This window comes from Leuciscus leuciscus, assembly GCF_965113295.1.
Source record: "Leuciscus leuciscus genome assembly, chromosome: 10".
NCBI classification, from domain to species: domain Eukaryota; kingdom Metazoa; phylum Chordata; class Actinopteri; order Cypriniformes; family Leuciscidae; genus Leuciscus; species Leuciscus leuciscus.
This window is the reverse complement of record NC_138734.1, coordinates 37600702-37620766: the sequence shown is the minus strand read 5'-3', so window position 1 is coordinate 37620766 and position 20065 is coordinate 37600702. Positions and strand designations below refer to the sequence as shown.

Below are 20065 nucleotides of genomic sequence, written 5' to 3'. Positions count from 1 at the left end.
CTGCACAGGGCATACATAACACATTAATCTAAATCCATTCAACCTCCAATGACATGAGGCAATGACACACAGCGGCATTCATTATCAATAAACAGGAAGCGAATGGAGTGTGCTGAGGGAGCAGGACTGTATACTTGAGCAGTCTAGAGAGGGTAGTAAGCTGAGCTCAGGCAGACAGCAGTGTGAATTCCCAGAGCCACAAAGAGGCAACTCCCTCCCAGCTGTCATTAGACTCCTCTTGCCTCTCTTGCAGAGCAAACACAGGCAAAGCAGCCTCCAAAAATCTGACAAGCCTTTTCCAGGTATATCATTATTAAATGCTCCCTCCTACCATAAATGGCAGATTTAATTGTACAACTTAATAGTGGAAAAAGAGATGGCCAAAGTAGGTGGCATAGTTCAGGTTGGAGTTGACCTCTGAGGCAGCCAGAAGAAAATGTCACCTTTAGTATGGGACAGGCCATGCTGTATGGTGTGCTCTGTGACATTGTTCCACTCCATTGCTGTTAAGGGCACTCAGAGTAGTTTCTTGCTGACCCAGAGTAACGATTTATTCCAGCTGCAGTGCAGGACACTGTCACACACACACTCGCATAGACATGCATAAAGCCATCCGCATGCAACAAGAGCTTTTAACTCATGTTTAACTTCTTATCATAAAAAGAACAATTATACTCTTCTCAGCCTCGGGCAGCACAATGCACGCCTGTGATGGCAGTGATGACAAACGCAGTTGTCATCTTTACGATAAGTACAGTCTACTAGCCACAGTTTAAGAACGCACAAATAAGCGCTCTAGCTGCAACAAGGGCTTTTGGGTGAGTCCCCAAAAAACAACCCCAGTCTCCCGGGTCACTGCTGAGACTGTGGGAAGCAATTGAGAAATCTAGGGTCATGTGGGAGGTCATTGGTGCTTTTTTCCCCACCAGCTCATAGAGAAACACACTCACACAGTAGTTGACTGATTTCAGACTGTAATTTACTGATCTAGTTACTGTCATGCGAGTTAGGGCTGCACAATTTATCGAAATAAAACCGAATTTATATGGCTTAGTGTGATTATCAAAGTCTGCGATTTAATTAAGTACATATACACAATAAGTTTCAGAGTGAAGTGCGGCACTGTGCTTTTTACACTAGGCAGCTCATGATCCAGTGTTTTCAGTGTCAAAGAGTAGCTCGGTTCACATCAAATGCTGCTCCACACAAACTCATCTATGCATCTGCTCTGAGTTTGGGTTGTTTATAACGTGCATTTTGGGGAATGCAACATGTGCCAACATCTTCCCATTGTTGTAATGAGAAGTGCTTATAAACCAGCTGTTGTCAACAAAAGAGAAGCTTTTTGCAAAATAAAAGCTCAATAGTTTTGCGTTCAAAAATGAAGACATTTTTCCTTAACTACTCCATTTTTGTTTTACAGTTAAACTTTACAATAGTAATTTTTGTTTAATATGTGTAATTAGTAATAATTGTAAATATAATAATTAAAATAATAATATTATCATTATTTTATAGTCATATCAACTGCCACATTGTGGAGGTACAATGACACAATTTTGGGCCAAACTGTGCAGACCTACAAAGAAACGCCTTACAAACCTTTTATTAGAAAAATTGCCGTTAGAATTTTTCCCCAAATCGAGCAACCCTAATAGTAGTCATAATATATTAAAGAATGTCAACACAAAAATATATTGGTAAGAATAATCCCACAAACAGATATTGGGAGCACTTCAAACACAGCACCCACAGTAACTAAAGTTTGAGGAAGTAATTGTTATGAGTCATGTTTTGTGCTCCAAACTTCCTTTGTTCCCTCCAACTTGTGGCAGTCTTTGATAAGGTCATTCTATCCCAGCCATCCAGTAATTATATTAGCATTTCTCATCTAATTGTACAGCGGGAATAAGAATGCTGACCTTTTCACAACTTTTTCAGGCATATCAGGTAGTTACTGGGGTACTAATTCTGCTCTGCCATCATCTCTCTATGTTGTATCTCTTTAATTTTCAGTCTGTCCTCTTTTTGCTGGCAGCGGCACTGGGCTGACTTGTATACCGCTGGGTATTGTGGCTTCTTAGAATTTCAAGATACCAGTGAATCAAAGCAAATGGGGATGGTGTGTAAGTAAAAATAAATCCTTGCTCCCATAAAGAGGAAATGGGCAATATGTGTGGGTGAAAAGTAGTTGAGTAATGCATTTACGTGACCAGAATCTTGAGGAATTCCTTGTTGTGGACTGTGTGAGACTAAATAGATCATGAAGAAGTGTACCCACATATTTTAAGGTATGTGAATACATGTAAATCTGTGTGTGTGTGTGTGTTTCACCTCAGAAAAATGACAATGTCTGGCTTGTCAGTCAAAGGCTCCATCAAAATGCTGTCCTTAGGGAGGGGAGTCAACAGGAAAAACAAGCATGTGGGCCTGTAATGTTCTCTGGCATTGAAGGTGATGCCTCTTATATCGAATAGAGAGCATAGTTAGGGACCAGTGGTGACATATCATTGAAAGCAGCATGTCAGCTTCAATGATCTCGCTAACAAATAGCAGGGGGTTTGTGTCCAGAGAGAGTCTCTGCCATAGCACCAGCTGGCAGAGTGACCCAAGCCCCCTGGCTCCTGCGCTCTGCTTCCCAGCAAAGAGCACTCAGGCCTGGGAGACAGGCAGCGGTCCCTCCCTCCTGTCCGGCTGGATCAGCTTTCACAGGACACAGAGGAAGCCCCAGGTCCACAGTTCAATGCTGGGTTCTGAGCGTTCGAGTACCCAGAGGGCAGAATCAGCCAGCTGGGGCTGAGCGGTGTGACCTTGTAATTAGACTTATCTCTATGCATTTATCTCTCACAATCATTCACAACATGAACCTCACCTGTGATAATTGGTCTCTATATTCTGTTCAAAAACAGCAAAAGCAATTAAGGCAAAACAAAAAAACTGTTTATACTTTTAAAGGAATTATTCTGATAGAATGTGATTACATAACCTAGTGAGATGCCAATGGAGACACAATTTAAAGGTATCTAAGGCACACTCATGACATTAAAGCTGTTATAATAAGTAGGCAACGCAATTATGCTGCCACATAATATACAATTTGGCCAAATTTTAAAGCAGAATTGTATTCACAAAGAAGGCAGACACAGAATGCAATACATTCCGTGAAATGTTTCAGAAATTACAAGCTTGGTGAAATATACATATAAGGCGTTTATTAAATGAATAATAATGAAGGTAATAAATATATCTATTCATATATTTATTAAATATAATGAATGTTATTGTTTAATATACTGTATATCATTTGAATAAATAAATACTGTACAATTTCATTGTAATTCAGTACTGCAAATGCATTGCAACAAGGTCAGTTTGATTTATTAAAAAAATTTAATCAAAGATGGACGAATGTTGATTACAGAAACACTTTATTATAATTATAATTACAATTATAATATACGTATTTACTTCATTATGAATAATATATTTATTAACACACACACATATATTTATAATAAGCAAATATATTTATTTATATAAATAATTGATTCCCATATAGGCAATATGCAGGTGTTGTTATATGCTAGGTGTAGGCAATATGCTAGGTGGTGTTAGAACAGAGCACTGGTTTGGTTTATTGAATGAATAATGAGGCCCAACAAGCTTGACATGAAAATAAATCAATGAACACATTCTTTCGGATATAAAGATCATGTGCATTCCTATGACTTTTCATTCTGTGTTGTGATGTTCTGCCACCACGATGAATAACTGAAGGGAGGTGTGGTGGAGTTTTCATTGTTCTGAGCATTTCATTGTTGTTGTCATCAAACATGAATTACAGACAGAAAACCTCCCACACTATTTCCCCTTACAAACTTAGAGCTATACTCTAATGCAGTTAAACTAAAAACAAAACTCCCTTTGCTTTAAATAATCCACCTTAGCTGCAATTACAATCACTTAAGGATGCCTAATATCGGAAAGGGCACTTTGAGAGAACGTTATCTTTTTTTTTACTGAAACCTTCTTCTTTTTTCACTCCCTGGTTTTCTAAACCATGTTTTTTATCATTAAAGAATAATGGTTTTCTCTCAGAACCTTTTAGGAGAGAGAAGAAGAGGAGTCTAATCAAATGGAAGGATGCACGTCACTTTTTTCCTGCCTAAAAAAAAAAAAAAACAGAGAGCAAAGAGGCTCGGCACTCCTGAACGAGCGACATGCGGAAGCAAAAGTAAGCCAAAGCAAGGGCGGGTGACACTCCACCCAGCAGTGAAATCATCAAACTTTTAATGACTTGGGTAATTACCCCTAGTGAGCCTGCTTAATGGCGTACAGCGGACGTCGTTAGGCACAGAGGTCCAAACGCACACACTCGCACACAAACGCAGCTGCGAGAGAGCATGTCGACTGTATGGAAACAAAGCCAAAAGATACCTGATGAAATTGCGAGCGCCAATTTTTCTCTCTCGGCTTAACAAGGAGTTTTTCCTGTGCGTGCATTTGCAGAACTCTTCCCTTGAGTCTTTACTCTTGTGTTCACGATAATACTTTCCATCCTCTCTGAATCAAAGAGCTGTCACAACACAATCAGAGCTACAATGGAGTGATGCTGTTTTCGCAGTGACAGGTAGCTCTCATTAGAGTCCTTTGAGACCATCACCGCAATTATAAGTTTTCTACTAGGGGAGTAATTCAAAAGCATGTTACGACCACCATCGCATACGCTGCAAATGAGACAGGTGTACGACCTTATCAGGACATATAATTACAGGTTTGAAGAGCCTTAGAGGAAATCAGAGCTTGTAATGAGTGGACGATGGACAGGTGGAGACGAAAGGGAGGGGGGTTCAGGATCATTCTGTCCTCCTGCGCTATTATGGCAGTCGTCCCCCTTACACAGCTTTGCAATTAGTATGTCAGCCTGAGCTGTTCAGTGAGGCTCACCAAATCCTCTCCTCTTCTCCTTTCGCTGTCACTCCTTCCTCCTCCTACAGGCCGCACTTAAGGGGCTTTTGGTGAAAGCCCCAGAAGGACAAGGATGCATGCATGACAGGACCTCCAGCTCCTCTATATTTCATAGAGTCTGAGCGTGCTGCCGAGTAAGAACAGAGATGCTCTGCCTTCATTCTCATAAAATAATGAATTCATACCTCTTTTCTTCCACTGATGGCACTCAATCAATGGTTGAATCGACATCTGTTATGCCTTTCTGTCTTTTTTCCTGGCAAATTTCATGGCGAATCGATCGAAGAGCAGATCCGACGCTCACTAAGATCTTACAAACCTCTTGGGGGTGAATAATATTGCAGGATACGTGCAGGAACGGCACAATGAACGTCCCGCGGCTTGCCTCTGAACCCATTGTTTTGACAGATACTGCAATTGTGGACATCACGACCCCCGCTAAGCTTCTCCTAAATAAATCCTGATAGGTCAACAGGCTTTCAAGATCCCTTCACATAATGATTCGAGATGCCCCTGCCGAAGCCTGTGCTGCGTGCAGAACCGCCACTGTATTTAATTAGGCCACTTAAGGCATTCTCTCATTCTAATGCAATGAATAAAGATAGCTCCCGGCACAGCCGCGCAGATAAGGATTTTAATTGTCTTCTTTCAACGGGCCCAGTATGCTAATGGCCATCTCCCCAGGGTGAGGAGAGCACCCTAGAGCGAGCAGGAGACCGGGTTCATGCTAGTGGGGGGGGGGGGGGGGGGGGAGAAGAACTGTGTGCGAATGCACGCAAAAGCTCTAATAAAAGGGCTTTACGTCTTACATCTTTCTCCATTTGTCTCCAAGAACTCTCTGCTGAGCAAGTCGACCACACTCATGGCTGAGCCTGTGTGCCACTGATAACCACTCTCTCCGAAGAGCACCATGAAATTCGGATTCTGACGGACAAGAGCACAATTAATTACTGTGTGGTGTATTGTCTCTCAGGCTCTGTAATAACAGCAGGGAAAAGAAAAAGCTGTATTGTGATACGTTTAAAGTTGCAAGTCAATGCGAAGTGAATGAATTCTTAAAGGGATCATCCAAATGATTTACTCACCTCATGTCCTTCCAAAATATATGACTTTTTTTTCTTTTGTGGAACATAATATAGAAGAATTTCTAAAGAATGTGAAACTGTTTTTGTCCTTATAATGAAAGTCAATGGGGTATAAAACAACATTAGATAAAAGTGACTTTCATTGTATGGACAAAACAACACAGAGACATTTTTCAAAATACCTTTTTTGTCTTGGACATGAGAGTGAATAAATGATGACAGTTTAAATTGTTGGTAGGAGATGAGTGATCCGCTTTGAATGAATGAATGAATGAATGAGGCATTTATAGGCTTTGAGTGATCCGATATCGAGACCTTGCTCATAGACAAAGTCTAGGTTTTCCGATTCTGTCCTCTCTTGTCCCAATAAAGACAAAAATGTCAAAAATAAACAAAAACAAAAATTTGGAGGTGACCTATCCCATTGAGATTGGTAGAATTAAATACACTGAACAAAAAAAAAGTGATTTTACAGTAACTTTCTCTTTGCCCTTTTTTCTTTTCTTTTTGCTGATGTTGTAGGCTGGGGCAGATAGTGCAGATGCTGATGTTTCTAGTAGACATCTTCTCTTTGCCTGCCTTCCTATTTGGATCCCACCAGGACCTGGTGTTATGCTGATTAATTGGCCTGTCCTGTAAATTCGAGTTTCTCACTTGGCTGAACTGCTACCTCCACAGTAACTGTCAGAGAGGTGGGAGGAGAGCTGGGGGCAAGGAGGGAGGGAGGAGGGCACGGGCTGTTATGTTATCACCCTCAGGAGAGTGAGCAAAACCTCAATTAGCTTTCCGTGAGCATGGCAAGAAAGTTATTTCACCGACGAGACAGTGCAAATGATATTTTGAGCGGGTGTGAATGGGTGCATCAAGTCTAGCTGGAGAGACGTGGACTGATGCATACTTTTTTCATTATCAAATCTATAAACATGACAAATGGAGTGACTTCCTCTTTCAAATGGATATTAGTCATGCCATGTATGTTCGAGCAGAACTGTACGTGCCTCACATCTGTTTTCTACGTGTATTTTCCCTTCTCTAAACGACTGTGTCAGAGAAAGCGACCAGACGGGGCTGTGTTATGTTATTTATATTTAGCGTCAGTAGACAAGGGTGAATTCCAGTCTGTCTCTGGCCAGATCATTGCCACTTTTCTGGGAAAGGACAGGAATATATAGAAAGAGACAGAAGCAGAAATAGGGAGACGGAGAGAGAGATGGGCACAGTGTATCCCACTGTCCCTCCTTATAATGAGAGGGTGCCGAGGTGCAGTGGCTGCTCCTAATTACTACCAAGCAGCTGCAACCGCAAAGAGCAACGGGCCCTAGCACAAGCCCACCAGTGTAAAGAGAGAGAGAGAGAGAGAGAGAGAGAAAGAGAGAGAGAGAGAGAGAGAGAGAGGAGAGAGAGAGAGAGAGAGAGAGAGAGAGAGAGAGAGAGAGAGAGAGAGAGAGAGAGAGAGAAAGAAAGAAAGAAAGAAAGAAAGAAAGAAAGAAAGAAAGAAAGAAAAGAAAGAAAGAAAGAAAAAGAAGAGAGAGAGAGAGAGATGAGAGAGAGAGAGAGAGAGAGATGAGAGAGAGAGAGAGAGAGAGAGAGAGGAAAAAGGGAGAGGCCCATAGTCGCCCCAATTCACCCCAGTCACCCCTTGCTGCGTGCCACTGCCACACCAACTGACTTGCAACAGCTCTGTCTGCCTCATCAACTTCTCCGGACCGAAATTGCAGAGTGGTGTGTGGGAGCCGCGTCTGTAAATATGGCTGGAAATGTGTCCCAGTCCCTTTTTATGGCTGTGTGTCTATCCTGGAATGCTGGGACAACGTGTTTAGCCAATGAACAGATGGCCCAAACTAAGCAATAATCAAATGGGTCTTTCAGGCCTGTTGTGTTTGCTGTGTACAAAATCATGAAGGGATTCAGATTTTTCTTCCATAACATGTAGTCCAAAAGTTTGGGGTCGGTGAGATTTTTTTGCTTGGCAAGGCTTCATTTATTTTATCATAAGTACAGTAAAAACAGTAATAATGTGTGAAATATTATTACAATTTAAAATAATTTAGATTCTTTGTTGAATAGAAAGTTCAAAAGAACAGCATTTATTTGAAATATAAATCTTTTGTAGCTTTATAAATATCTTTGTCATTTTTGAGCAATTTCATGAGTCCTTGCTGAATAAAATGTCTTTGTAAAATGTTAAAATAGAAGAAATGGAGCATGCACGATAAGGATGATGTGCATAACAACAACTGACCTGCCGGTTCCTCTCATCCATGATCCGTGTGATCTGTATCTTCTTCCGTCCCATCTTGACGTCCTGCTTGGTCTCTCTGACACCCCGAGAATATCAGAAAAACACGAGAGTTTGTCTGCCTTCACTCCCCTAGCACATGGTACTCCACTCTTTCTTCTCGAGTCTTTCTCTCTCACTCTCTTTCTGTCTATATCTTTTTCCTGAGGTGTCCACACCACGATCTGTGAAACAGAATTAGAGAAGGAAAGAGATAAAGAAAGAAGGAAGATCAGAGACAGAAAGAGAGAAAAAAAAAAGAGAAAACACGTTATAATGTGAAAACTCAAAAGTGGAGGTCTGATGCAGATGAAAGCGGCTGAATGCACCGTGTTTCACTGCCTGATACATGCAGGAAGGATATACAACTGAGACACACAATGATTTCTTATCTTCACACCTGCTCTTCTTCAACAGCTGGAGATCGGCCCACACACATGATATTTATTACTAAAACTCTGGATAATGGATATGTATTTGTGATGATCATTCCCCCTACTTTTCACATTTACCTTTGTTGACATCTAACACTGACCTAATCTTTAACCATCCTAAGGATATATTATATTATATTATATTATATTATATTATATTATATTATATTATATTATATTATATTATATTATAATAATTGTATTATGTTATAATATAATGAACACAATGTAATCCTAAAACATTATAATGTTGTGATGCCTATATTCACTTGTAGCATAAAAAAAAAAAGTTTACAATTCGTTTTTTGTGTTTATTCAGACCAAATATTATAGAATTTTTATATTTTTATCAGCCATAACAAGAAAATGTATTATTGATTATTGGTACTGGATTGAATTTGAATTTTGCTGCATTCTAAACTCGAAACGCTTCTTACGCAATCCTTACAAACGCAATCCTATCTGTCAAACGCTCCATCAGAGCTTTCTCTAGTGTAGACGCCCTAAAACAAGCTTTACTAAGTATCATCCCTGCAGTTGCATAGCTTTTTAACAATGATTGACAACTATGTGACAGACAGTTAACATAATTGAAAGTAAGCAGACTAATAAGTAAAGACGAAAACCATGTGGATGCTTCCTGCAGACTTCAGGCTTAAAGAGAAGCAAGCCTTAGCAGATAAGCCAATATGACACCAATAAGCGGGTCATAAAGTCATCTGTCTGGTTTCAGAATGCACACAGTGCATAATGTCTCTTCGGTCATCTCGTCCTGTTTTCTTTCCTCATTTCCCTCCTTCCCACGTATCTCTCTGTCTGCATCTCTTTCTGACACAACCTAGGACACAAGCACACACACCCTGCCCCTGCACAGCGTCTCAGGAGACAGCAAGCAGGCCTCATTCTCCCTCTCATAACCCCGGCTGCTGCCAGCTCTCACTTCTAAGATGATTAAGAGTGCACACAGTCTCAGGCTGACATAAGTTTAAATCCTCTGGGCCAGATGAGGCAATTCACACGTGAGAGAAAGCGTGGAAGCCAAGTCAAAAAGGTTCAGAGCACAGTTTGCCCCCGGGGAGCCCGCGAGTCGCCCCCTCTCCGTCTTCTGTCCCTGTCTCCCATTGCTAACCTGCCCACAAAGAGCCGGCTAGCTCTCAGAGGAAGCATTCATCATCTCCGTCCAGCATGGACACAGATGAACACGTAAATAGAAAATGCCTATGTAACCACATCTCACATCTGAGAGACGCTGAGGGAGGGCAGAAACTCTCTCCTCCAGAGAGGCAGAAAGACCACGCCGTGCTTTGTAGCCACACGATGCCAGCAAAAAGATGTGGAAGTTGATGACCAGGAGGCTGCGAGTGACCCGCAGGAAATAAACACTATAATTACTTGCTGAACAGAAACGGGTGTTTAGGTGTCTGCAGGTCTCTATTAGGAGTGAGATCACGCTGTCTGTCCACAGAAGGAAACTCTGACAACAGGCAGGCAAAATCAGACATTTCCCTATACCGCATCACGCCAGGGCTGTGAGACCGACACTGTTCTTTCTCAGTCACCATGTCCCCCAGCAGGAAGGGAAAATGGTTGGCTCTTCCTTCGGCGCTCGCCCTCACGACATGTGCATATTGTCTGTTTCGAGTGCCATATTCAAACCCTCATTATGGAAATGCGTTTAGAAAACCTACAACAATGGGAGTTTTGCGAGATGATCTGCGCTGGGCTGAAACTATGCGGAGTGCTCAAAAATCTGGATCGACAGAGGGATTATTAATTTACAATGCGCCCGGCAAATGCGTGCGCTCTAAAATCATGTTCTATTCACTGCCGATGAACAATTTCAAACTCCAGAGATTAAAACCAAACAGTTTCTTATTTATTTGCGTTTTAATCAGTCAAACTGAAATGAAAACATTTGGATTAACCATTCAAAGCTTACAAGCTTCATGATTGAAAATGTAAATAGTTGAAGTTGAAGGCTTTATCTGTATTTGTGTGCACATAACAATGCTGTTCTGCTTATTCAAACACAGAAAAACATAAATACATGGATCCAGGCTTGTTGCTCTAAATCGTATTTGTGAGCTGTCATGCCCGTCTCGGAGACTGTGGGTCCAAAAGCGTAATGCATCGTGTCATGACATTTCTGTCAACTTAACAGACACAGACAAGCTACGGCCCTGCAGTGCAGACAGGCAGGCTGGGTGAAGCTCTGAATGACTTGTATCGCGCAAGCCAGAACGGGACTCTATTACCGCATGAGAGTTGTTTTGTTGACCGTGAGTCTCTGTTTATTTCCCTGAGACGGTCTGGCACACTGGTGGAGTGGTAGTGTCTTGTACAGAGATACAGAAGAAAGGATGTCATTTGGCCCTGTATCATAATGCCTGGTTTAACTCAGCTTGTCCATGAGCCAAGTCAAGTCAAGTCACCTTTATTTATGTAGCGCTTTATACAATACAGATTGTTTCAAAGCAGCTTTACGGAGTTAACAGGAAAATGATGCATTTCGGTTGTTGTTAAGCTGAAGTCAGTTCGGTGTTGAATCAGTTCCGTTTTAAAGATAATCAATTATTAAATTAGTTTTTATAAAGCAGTTCTGCAAAAAATTATGTTATCGTCCAGCTCAGTTCAGTTCTCATACAACAGCGTCAGTACAGTCAGATAAAAAATATTGTTGAATATTAAGCCTAGAGACATGTTCAGTAAAATTCTAAGACGCTTACAAAGACAGAATTCATTACAATTTATAGAATTATAGCCAGATTTTTTGCGATGTCGGCTCAACATCGTGATGTCTGTCAGCCATCGCGATGGACGATGGCATCGTCTATTGGCCCAACCCTAGCAGGACTTGATTTTGTCCATCGGGAATTGATTGGATCATTATCATGCAAAAATAATGATGTGCATGGATAAATCAATTATAACAAACAGGCTGCAATATTACATTTAAAAAAATAAGATGGCTGGTGACTTTATAGACACTATACCGTGCAAAAATTAACCGATGGAAATTGTCAGGACGCTGAAAAATGCAAACAGTGATGAATGTCTGGTGCATTCTAGTTCATTATAAACACTTGTTCTCAAATTATCTCGCTGTACTGACTGTGTTGATGATATATTGTACAAAGCTTATCTGCTACAGTCACATTTAACTGAAAGCAGCTATGTGAGTGTCTCCGATAGAAACAATGTTTGTTTTACACATTTACGGTGAACTGGCATAATGTGCATGTGTGAGTAATCTCACCTCCAAGCAGCTCTTTGTGACAGATATTAGCTTTCTTGACAAAAGGGAGTGTCTTTGTGGTCTTTAATGAGTGCCAAGAGCATGATGATTTAATGTTGTCAATCACAACGCTAATGATAAATAAACGGCTGCTTGAACCTCATTCCAATGACAACACTTCAGGCATTCCTTCTCCTCCCTCTCTTCACCTTTATTCCCTATCATTAATCAAGTCCAGGAGAGTGTATTACAGCTCGAGTTGAGTCTTGTGTTCAAGCCCCTTCTTTTTATCACTAAGGGTTATTTTTTCCCGAAAATGAATAAAAACTTGTCAATTACTCACTCTCATCCTGTATGACTAACTTTCTTTTGAAGAACACACACACACAAAGAATAATGTTGGGGTTCAAACAACACTGGGCCCCACTGTATATCAAAAGACAATTTTCAAAATATTGTTTGTGTTCCACAGAAAAACATACAAATAATTTATTAAAATTCAATGCAGATGAATTTTTTTAGCAAATCTCCAAATGAATATCCATTTTCCACACTGTACATTACAATTGTGTGATGCCTGAAAGAAATCACTCGCAGTATATAGACAAAATGATGTATTCAAATTTTGATATCAGCTTATCGGTACTGGCCAGAGCTTTAATATCAATGCATTCTTTAATATCAACCCTATTAAATATTACATGAAACACAACTTTTTTGCCTTTAACAATTTGTGATTAGGGTCAGTGTGGTTTACAAAAAAGAATCTATATAAGGAGAAATGTCTTAAATGATTGCACAAGACTTTAATGTTTAACCGGTTACTTCTTCTTTTTTCTAGTGTTTACAAGCTTTTTAATTCAAAACATTTATTTAAATAAAAAATGTATTAAAACTAAATTACTTCAAACTAAATCAATAAAACAATGCCATGATGGGAAACCATAAAATAATATATATATATGTGTGTGTGTATATATGAAGTACATGACAGAACCCTTTAAGGTTCTATAATAGAGCATATTCTTCTAAAAGTAAATAATTATGAGCAAATGTACCTGAGAGCAAGAGAAAAAATACTGTACGTACTGCCCTCATAGGTAAATTCAAAAGCAAATGTCACAGCAAAATTGCAATAAGAAAAAAAAAAGAGATCTCTTTGAACTGGGTTTATAGGAAAGTAGGGTGGATGCAGTGGGGCTTGCTGGCTGTGGGAGAGATCCACTAAGCGCCTGTTGGATCACCCCAGCGCTCCAGGACATGGGCAGAAGAGCCAGCAGTCCAAAGCCACTGCCGATTACATCAGCTCTCCTAAATATTACACACTCTTTCACTGCACGTTATCAAGCCAAAAATGAACGGCAAAGAATGTAAAACTAAGTGAACATTAAGATAACTGACGTGTGATGTAATTTGTGGCAACAATACAGTTCTTGAGTAAAACATGAAATAATGTATTCACCAAAAAATGTATTCCCCCTTGATGAAATGCACCTGGTCTAAATGTTTATCTTTGATTTAAACCAGTCCAGCATTTTTGAAAGCTGCTTACTAAACATTTGCAGTCACTGTGATCGATAAGCGGGGAATATGTCTCTATAGGAGCAACTGCCGGGGCCTGACATGAAAATCAATAGGAGTACATGACCCACAGAATGTGCAGAGCAAAGCCGATCTCTAGTGAGACATGTCCATGTGCTCACTGCGCTGACCCTGACCCCGCTGCACAGAGGTCGTTCACTCACACACGGTCGAACACAGGTGCATATATGGGGGGCAAAACACACTCAACACAGAGAGAGAGTGTGTGCGAGAGAGAGCGAGAGAGAGAGAGAGAGAGAGAAATCTTCTCTTGTGTAACGTAATATATATTTGGTTTCCATTTGAGATATGAAACATGCATTTATCGCACACACCTCAAAATGTGAGAGGAGAGGCCCCACCTGACATGCTGACACTCCCTTGTCTTATAAACAAGTAAACTCCCATGTCCTTCACACTGCCTGGGAGGATTGTGTATTGTAACTGAGATGATCCCATGATGAGCGGGTCTATATAAATGTAAATGATTGCGCTGTGCGTGCATGTGCGAGTGGGCGTGAGCACACAAGCCGTGTGTTAGTGATAGGCCTCTCGCTCTCTCTCCCTTCGGAACGTGCCAATGTGAGAGTGTGGGAGGGCTGGTACTGGGGTCAGGCCTTTTCACACTCAATAAAACATGCCCTACTCCCACTGTAATTACCGCACACATACACACATTCGCACACTGCGTTCCCTCATCTGCCCGCCAAACCTTTAACTACCTCTCTTTTAAACAAACCTGTCATTTTGAAGAGTGTTCCTCTAATCCCTTAACTGTATAAACTGAGGTTTCCTCAGCTGTATTGAAAACATATTAAGAATATAAGCGACTGCATGGACTACAAAGAGACTTCTACGTGCTGTATATTTACAGGGCTCAACAAGTGTGAAAGTGTTTTCTTTTTTTAAAAGCGTTTACTTTGCACATTCATTTAAAAAGAAAATCTGACAAAAATCATGCTAAAAATAATTACTGAAATTAAAATCATAGTAAGCATATCTGCAGCAGATTATACATAAATTGACTATTTCATAACGGCTTCAAATGTGACTGATCCATATTTATCTTGCTTTATCCTAAATTTGACCTTTTGGTTTAAAATAATTAAATTAATAAAAGTCACTAGATCACCATGAAAAGACACATACACACACTATATACATTATATAGTAAATATATAGTACAGTAATCTAATTGCTCATATAAATAGTTAGTGGTGTACTGAATTAACACACACCATCTGTCAATATAAATGCAATATCAATATAAACAAAGTCCTCCATTCCTTACTTCAAAGATGGTATCGAAGGTGTAAAGGGAAACCTAGTGATAGCACTTGGAAAAATAGAGAGGGTCACTACTTTTCCGACTTCAGGCAGTGTCCAGAATCTCGGGCACCACCATGACAGCGCTGTTTCCTGTGCACAGCCGCCCTGAAAACTCAACGTCCCAGAACAAGCTGTGGGCAGAACACACTCCCTACATCCTGCTCCTCAACTTCCTGTTTTTCAAACCCCTTCAGATGACCAATAGCAGCCAGCCAGAGACATTAGACAGGGTGGGAAAGAGAAAGCCAGAGACACAGAGAGAGAGAGAGAGAGAAGAAAGGGGGAAAAAGGAGCCATTGGGACAAGCATCTGCTCTGATCCTTCCCCTTGTTATCTTCCTGTCTGTTGGAGACTAAACAACTACACAAGTCCATCTCCTGTGTATTCTCCCAGCATGTTTATTATGTTTACAACCAGGGCCATTTCGCAGGCGACTCAAGCACGCTCTTCCAAGCTCTCGTTCACTTTCTATTCTTTCCATTCGTTTTTTATTTGTTGTTGTTTTTTTTAAACAAGCAGCACCAGGCTTCCCTTTTTTTGGCCTCCGCTGATAAGAAGCTCAAACCTTCCCAGCTTACATAACTATGAATCACCATTCGATAACACACCAAAGAAGGACGAAGCCATAAAACGGGACAAATCTGCAGTAGGCCGTGCAGAACTCTCAAATACAAATGACCAGACCGTCGACCACAAAAGCTCAGCGTATTACAAACACAAAGGAACTGATTTGCCTCCATTTAGTGTGGTGTTGCAGTTGCGGGTCTGGCGGGGAAACTTTAAGGTTCATTTGTAGCGACGCATTGACATAAGAACAGAAGGGGAGGGTGGAGAGCCTGGGCTTTTGTTCTCTGGCTTCTAAGAGGTGGATGTGTACCTGGCCTGGATGGGGAGGAGGCGTACTGGTGTCTGCCTTTGTGAGCATGTGCTTATCTTCCTCTCCAGCAGCCCAGGGTAAAGAGTCCGGTCCTGGCAGTTTCGTCGTAGTTAATGTCTCCCGATGCTAATCTGACAATGCCATTTTCCCCTCTTCCTCCTCACACTTTTATTTTCTGCTGTCTTGCTTCCTTTCTGCTTTTTGCTTCCTTTCTCTCTGGCTCTCATCCTCTCATTCTTTCCCTTGTTAAGTCTCTCAGTTTCCTCTCTCCACATTCCCTCACCTCTGTTTCCAAGGCAACTAATGAGATATAATTAATAAGATCCAGCAAAGGGGAGTGCGTGAAGAAATGAGTGAAAATGAGGCTCGGAGAAGGAGTGTGTGCGGGCGCAGATGGAATAATGCTGCACGCGCTCACTCATAACAAACTTTTCACACCATGTTAACTTCCTTTTTTAAAACATGGCTTAAGGTGATGTTAAGCGGCAGGACAAATGAGTTTCGAAATACATTCTTCACAAGTTGAGATGATCAGGATATGAGCTCTGTTTCAGGAAAATGGTACATATGCTCATGTCAACAAAAAAAAGAGCCCTGGAGGGGAGACTGAAATATGAGGAATCTTACGCAGGCGTGAGATTTTCTACATTTATATTTTAGCACTTCATTATGCAAAATATAATAGGAGAACAGAATAAAAGAATAGGGAAGGGTGTGTAGATAATGCTTGAGGAGTAAAACTAAATTCTATATAAAATCTCACACACCCTCAGAGAAATAGAACTAAAATTAGGCGCTATGGGATCAATCTGACATATTTCGTGGTTTATATTGGCACAATAAAAATGTGAAGGCCACATTGGCATGCTAAAGCCTATATGTCAATGAAAACATGTTGTTAAACATGTGACTAATTCTGAACTGAATTTTGTCATTCAAAACTGATGTCATGCTTAAATCTGGAAACTTGCCACTTACATCACAAAAGAAGAAGGATGTGATTAAAAAGTAATCTTACTTTAAAAAGTAAAAGTAGGTAAATATTTCCTTAAAGGGAACTTTATACTATACTATTTGTGAAATATGATGTCCCTAGAGCTCACGGTTACTACACATGTGACTGGAGACCATGTCTGTCCTTGGCTGACCCATTCAAAAAGCTTTATTTGGATACTGTCAAGCACATTTCTGAGAAACAAAAGCATGTGTAACCCCCCAAAAAAGACATTCCCAAGAAAATGACACATATAACCTTAAGCAATGGATATCAAAACCCTCATTTGAACCCTCTGCTGATGTTTACCAGGTCTAAATTTGCTTTGCTTCTCATCAGTCTGATCTCTCCCATTATCCATGTATTATACTCTGAGAGCTTGGATTTAAGAGTGTGTTATAGATGTTTATATACTGTTTGTTTGATGGGTAGCTCTCTGGCACTGCTGAGCAGGCAGCCATTGGGTGGTTAATCTCTGATAATGACTGCATGCTCCATTCAACGACTCTCCTCTGACCGTGCTTTATTCCCTGCCCGGATCAATGCCAACTGAGACGATCTTCCGTACTGCTCGTGTAGAACTATAACAGGCGAGAACTTGGCACCAGAGGCGGGGAGGTGAGGAAAAGAAAGCCACTTCTCACCTCCAAAATGCCATCACCACATCCAAACTCTCTCAGGCTTGAACGAAGGTAATAACAGCAGGTACGGCCCCACAAGATAAAACTTCCCAAAATGCATGATTAATACGTTTTTTTATATATTTTCTTACAATTTTCATTCATATCTTTACATAGGTGTATATACAGTCACCATCCTCCATGTAATTTCAAAGCGCAAATTATCATTAAATTAAATGATTTGCGGTCGCTTTGTCTGCTTTAAACTTTCTTAATCTGTTTCAATCCAATTTTGTGGCTTTAATGCATTAAAATGTACTAGACTTTGCAATTAAAGCAGCAAAATATAAATTAATACCACAACCACTGGAGTTATACCATTAAATTTTAATTATTTTATTAAAATATAAATTTTAATTATTTTATTAAAATGTAATCAATTACTTAATTCATAGTTCATAAAAAAAACTGCGACCCAATGATGGATGGATGGATGGATGGAAAATAAAACATTTATCAACCTTTATATTTTGCCGCAAAATATAAACGCGTGTTTCCCACATGATTTTTCCACCCCACTGATATCACAAAATACAAAATAATACACTATATTGCATCTAAAATTACACTTGAAACCATTCTATCATGACGAATATAATGTCTATTGCTTCAAATTATAAAAGCAATAAAGATATGCTACACTCACAGTGAGAGAATGCCGAGCGCACACTAGACGTGCCCACAATCAATCAAGGATTTAAGCAAGGTCGAGAGCTGGGAGAGAGGCGAACTACACAAGGTGACTTTGACTGAGAAGATGCCTTAGGGGCCGTGCTGAAAAAGCCATGGAGAAAACTTCAATGTGGCTCTAGTTCCCACCACTGTCCCCTCCTTGATCATCAATTACATCATTTTCTTTCAGCTTCTGCTAAACGTTTTTTTTTTTTTTTTTACAAAGACATCTGAAAAAGTTAAAAGTTATGAGCAGAAAAGATAAAAAAGAAATAGTGCAACTAGCCTCACTTAAAACTACCCTTTGATTGCACAGTCGTTAGGCGTGACGTGCTACTGTGAAGTTCACTCTTCAGCACATGGTAAATGTCATGACTGATTGTTGTGCTCTGTCTGTGTGTGTGTGAATATGACAGGCAATAAGAAAAGGACAAAAGAGGGGAAAAAACTTGTAATGAAACAAGAGAAGTATCACTATTCTCTTCACCACCGCCTACCACCTCTCCCCCCCACCCCCCTACCCTCTGGTCGTGTGCGGTAGCAGCGTTGTAACATAATTACTGCTGGGACACTCATATTCCCAGTGATCCATTTGCGTCAGTCAGGTTTCCAAGCCGAGCCGATGAATGGATTCTCAGTTTCTCAAGGATAAAGCGATGACCCTCTCCGAACAGTTAGATCTATTTCATGTGGGAAGACCACTGTGCTGGGTGGGTGAACGTTTGCGACTAATTGTGACAGGAATCAGGGATTTTGGAGTCTATAATAAAAGTGATGGAACGCCAAGCCAGTCCAGATGTCTTTTATCAACTAAACAATCCTTGAACCAGATGGGTTAGGGTTAGATGTTCAACATTTATCTATATCGGTCAACTTGTAGCAAAAAAAAAATGATATGATGGTTTATTTAACATGATACAATAAACACAATATAAAATGACACTCGCTCAACATTTAGCTTCCATTATGTGACATTTTCAAATTAACCAGAATCAGTTCAGTGGGAAATTACCAAAACATTTTTTAATAGAATCTTTTTCTTTTTTTTTTATGTATTTTTTTCACCCAAATGACCTTTGTAACATCAGCAGACAATACAATTTCAAAGTTGAAAGTTCTTGCATTTTGATAAAAAAAAATCTAAAAAACAAAGTATGTTTTTACAATATCATTTTAAGATTAAAAAGTGACCGCAAACTCACAATCAGTTCTGGAAAGCCAAACATTTTCTGATGCATGAAATTAAGCCTCACCCTTATTTTTTTCCCACATAACTGAATATAATTTTTCACTCAGAAAAGTGTCACATCAGGAGTAAAATGAGTTGAGAATGCAGTTTCATGTTGTCTTTAGGTATGTAACTTAAAGCACAGTTTACCACCATAATATCAGGGTCTTTGACTGATGTGTGATCGTCTTTGACATCATATCTACACCAGCTCACTCAACATCTCCATCAAAAGTGAAATCAAAAAGAAAAACTGTGAGCTTGTCTGAAAAATTATTTCATCACCGAAATTCATTATGACAGTGTGTCAATGCGTAGAGAGAATGTCTTGACACAAAAGTCAGGATAGGATTTTTTCCCCACTTGGACGAGTTCCTCAAGAGTAGTAAACTTTACAAATGACTTTTTTTTTTTTATGGCAATAGGTTGTGAAATTGCAACAATTCACAAGATGAACTTTGGCACAAAAACTTTCATATTTCACAGATCTTTCATGCTTTTTTTTAAATGAATCTTTTGATAAATGAAACATTTCAATTGTATGATTTTTACAAACATTTATTCTTACTTTCCTCTCTTTCTCTCACCCACTCTCACATACACTAACAGCGCTAAAATACACACACGCGCACACAGTCTGTGTGATCTCTAGATGAGATGTTTGCATGAAAGCATTCTTCCGGACTGTATGATGGCATGTGTTC

The 20065-nt window shown here is 40.0% G+C and overlaps 1 protein-coding gene and 1 long non-coding RNA gene across 16 annotated transcripts in view; one reads left to right on the top strand and one right to left on the bottom strand.

Moving 5' to 3' along the window:
• LOC309508127 overlaps positions 1-20065 on the top strand; it is a 746145-nt gene that overhangs the window by 234515 nt on the left and 491565 nt on the right. The window lies entirely within an intron of this gene.
• mef2aa (myocyte enhancer factor 2aa) overlaps positions 1-20065 on the bottom strand; it is an 85431-nt gene that overhangs the window by 47733 nt on the left and 17633 nt on the right. For all 15 annotated transcript variants that reach the window (XM_082182554.1, XM_082182557.1, XM_082182558.1 and 12 more), the window contains one exon: positions 8296-8516. In XM_082182554.1, coding sequence (XP_082038680.1) covers positions 8296-8349 — 54 coding nt within the window. In that variant the 5' untranslated portion in view covers positions 8350-8516. The remainder of the gene's footprint in view (positions 1-8295; positions 8517-20065) is intronic.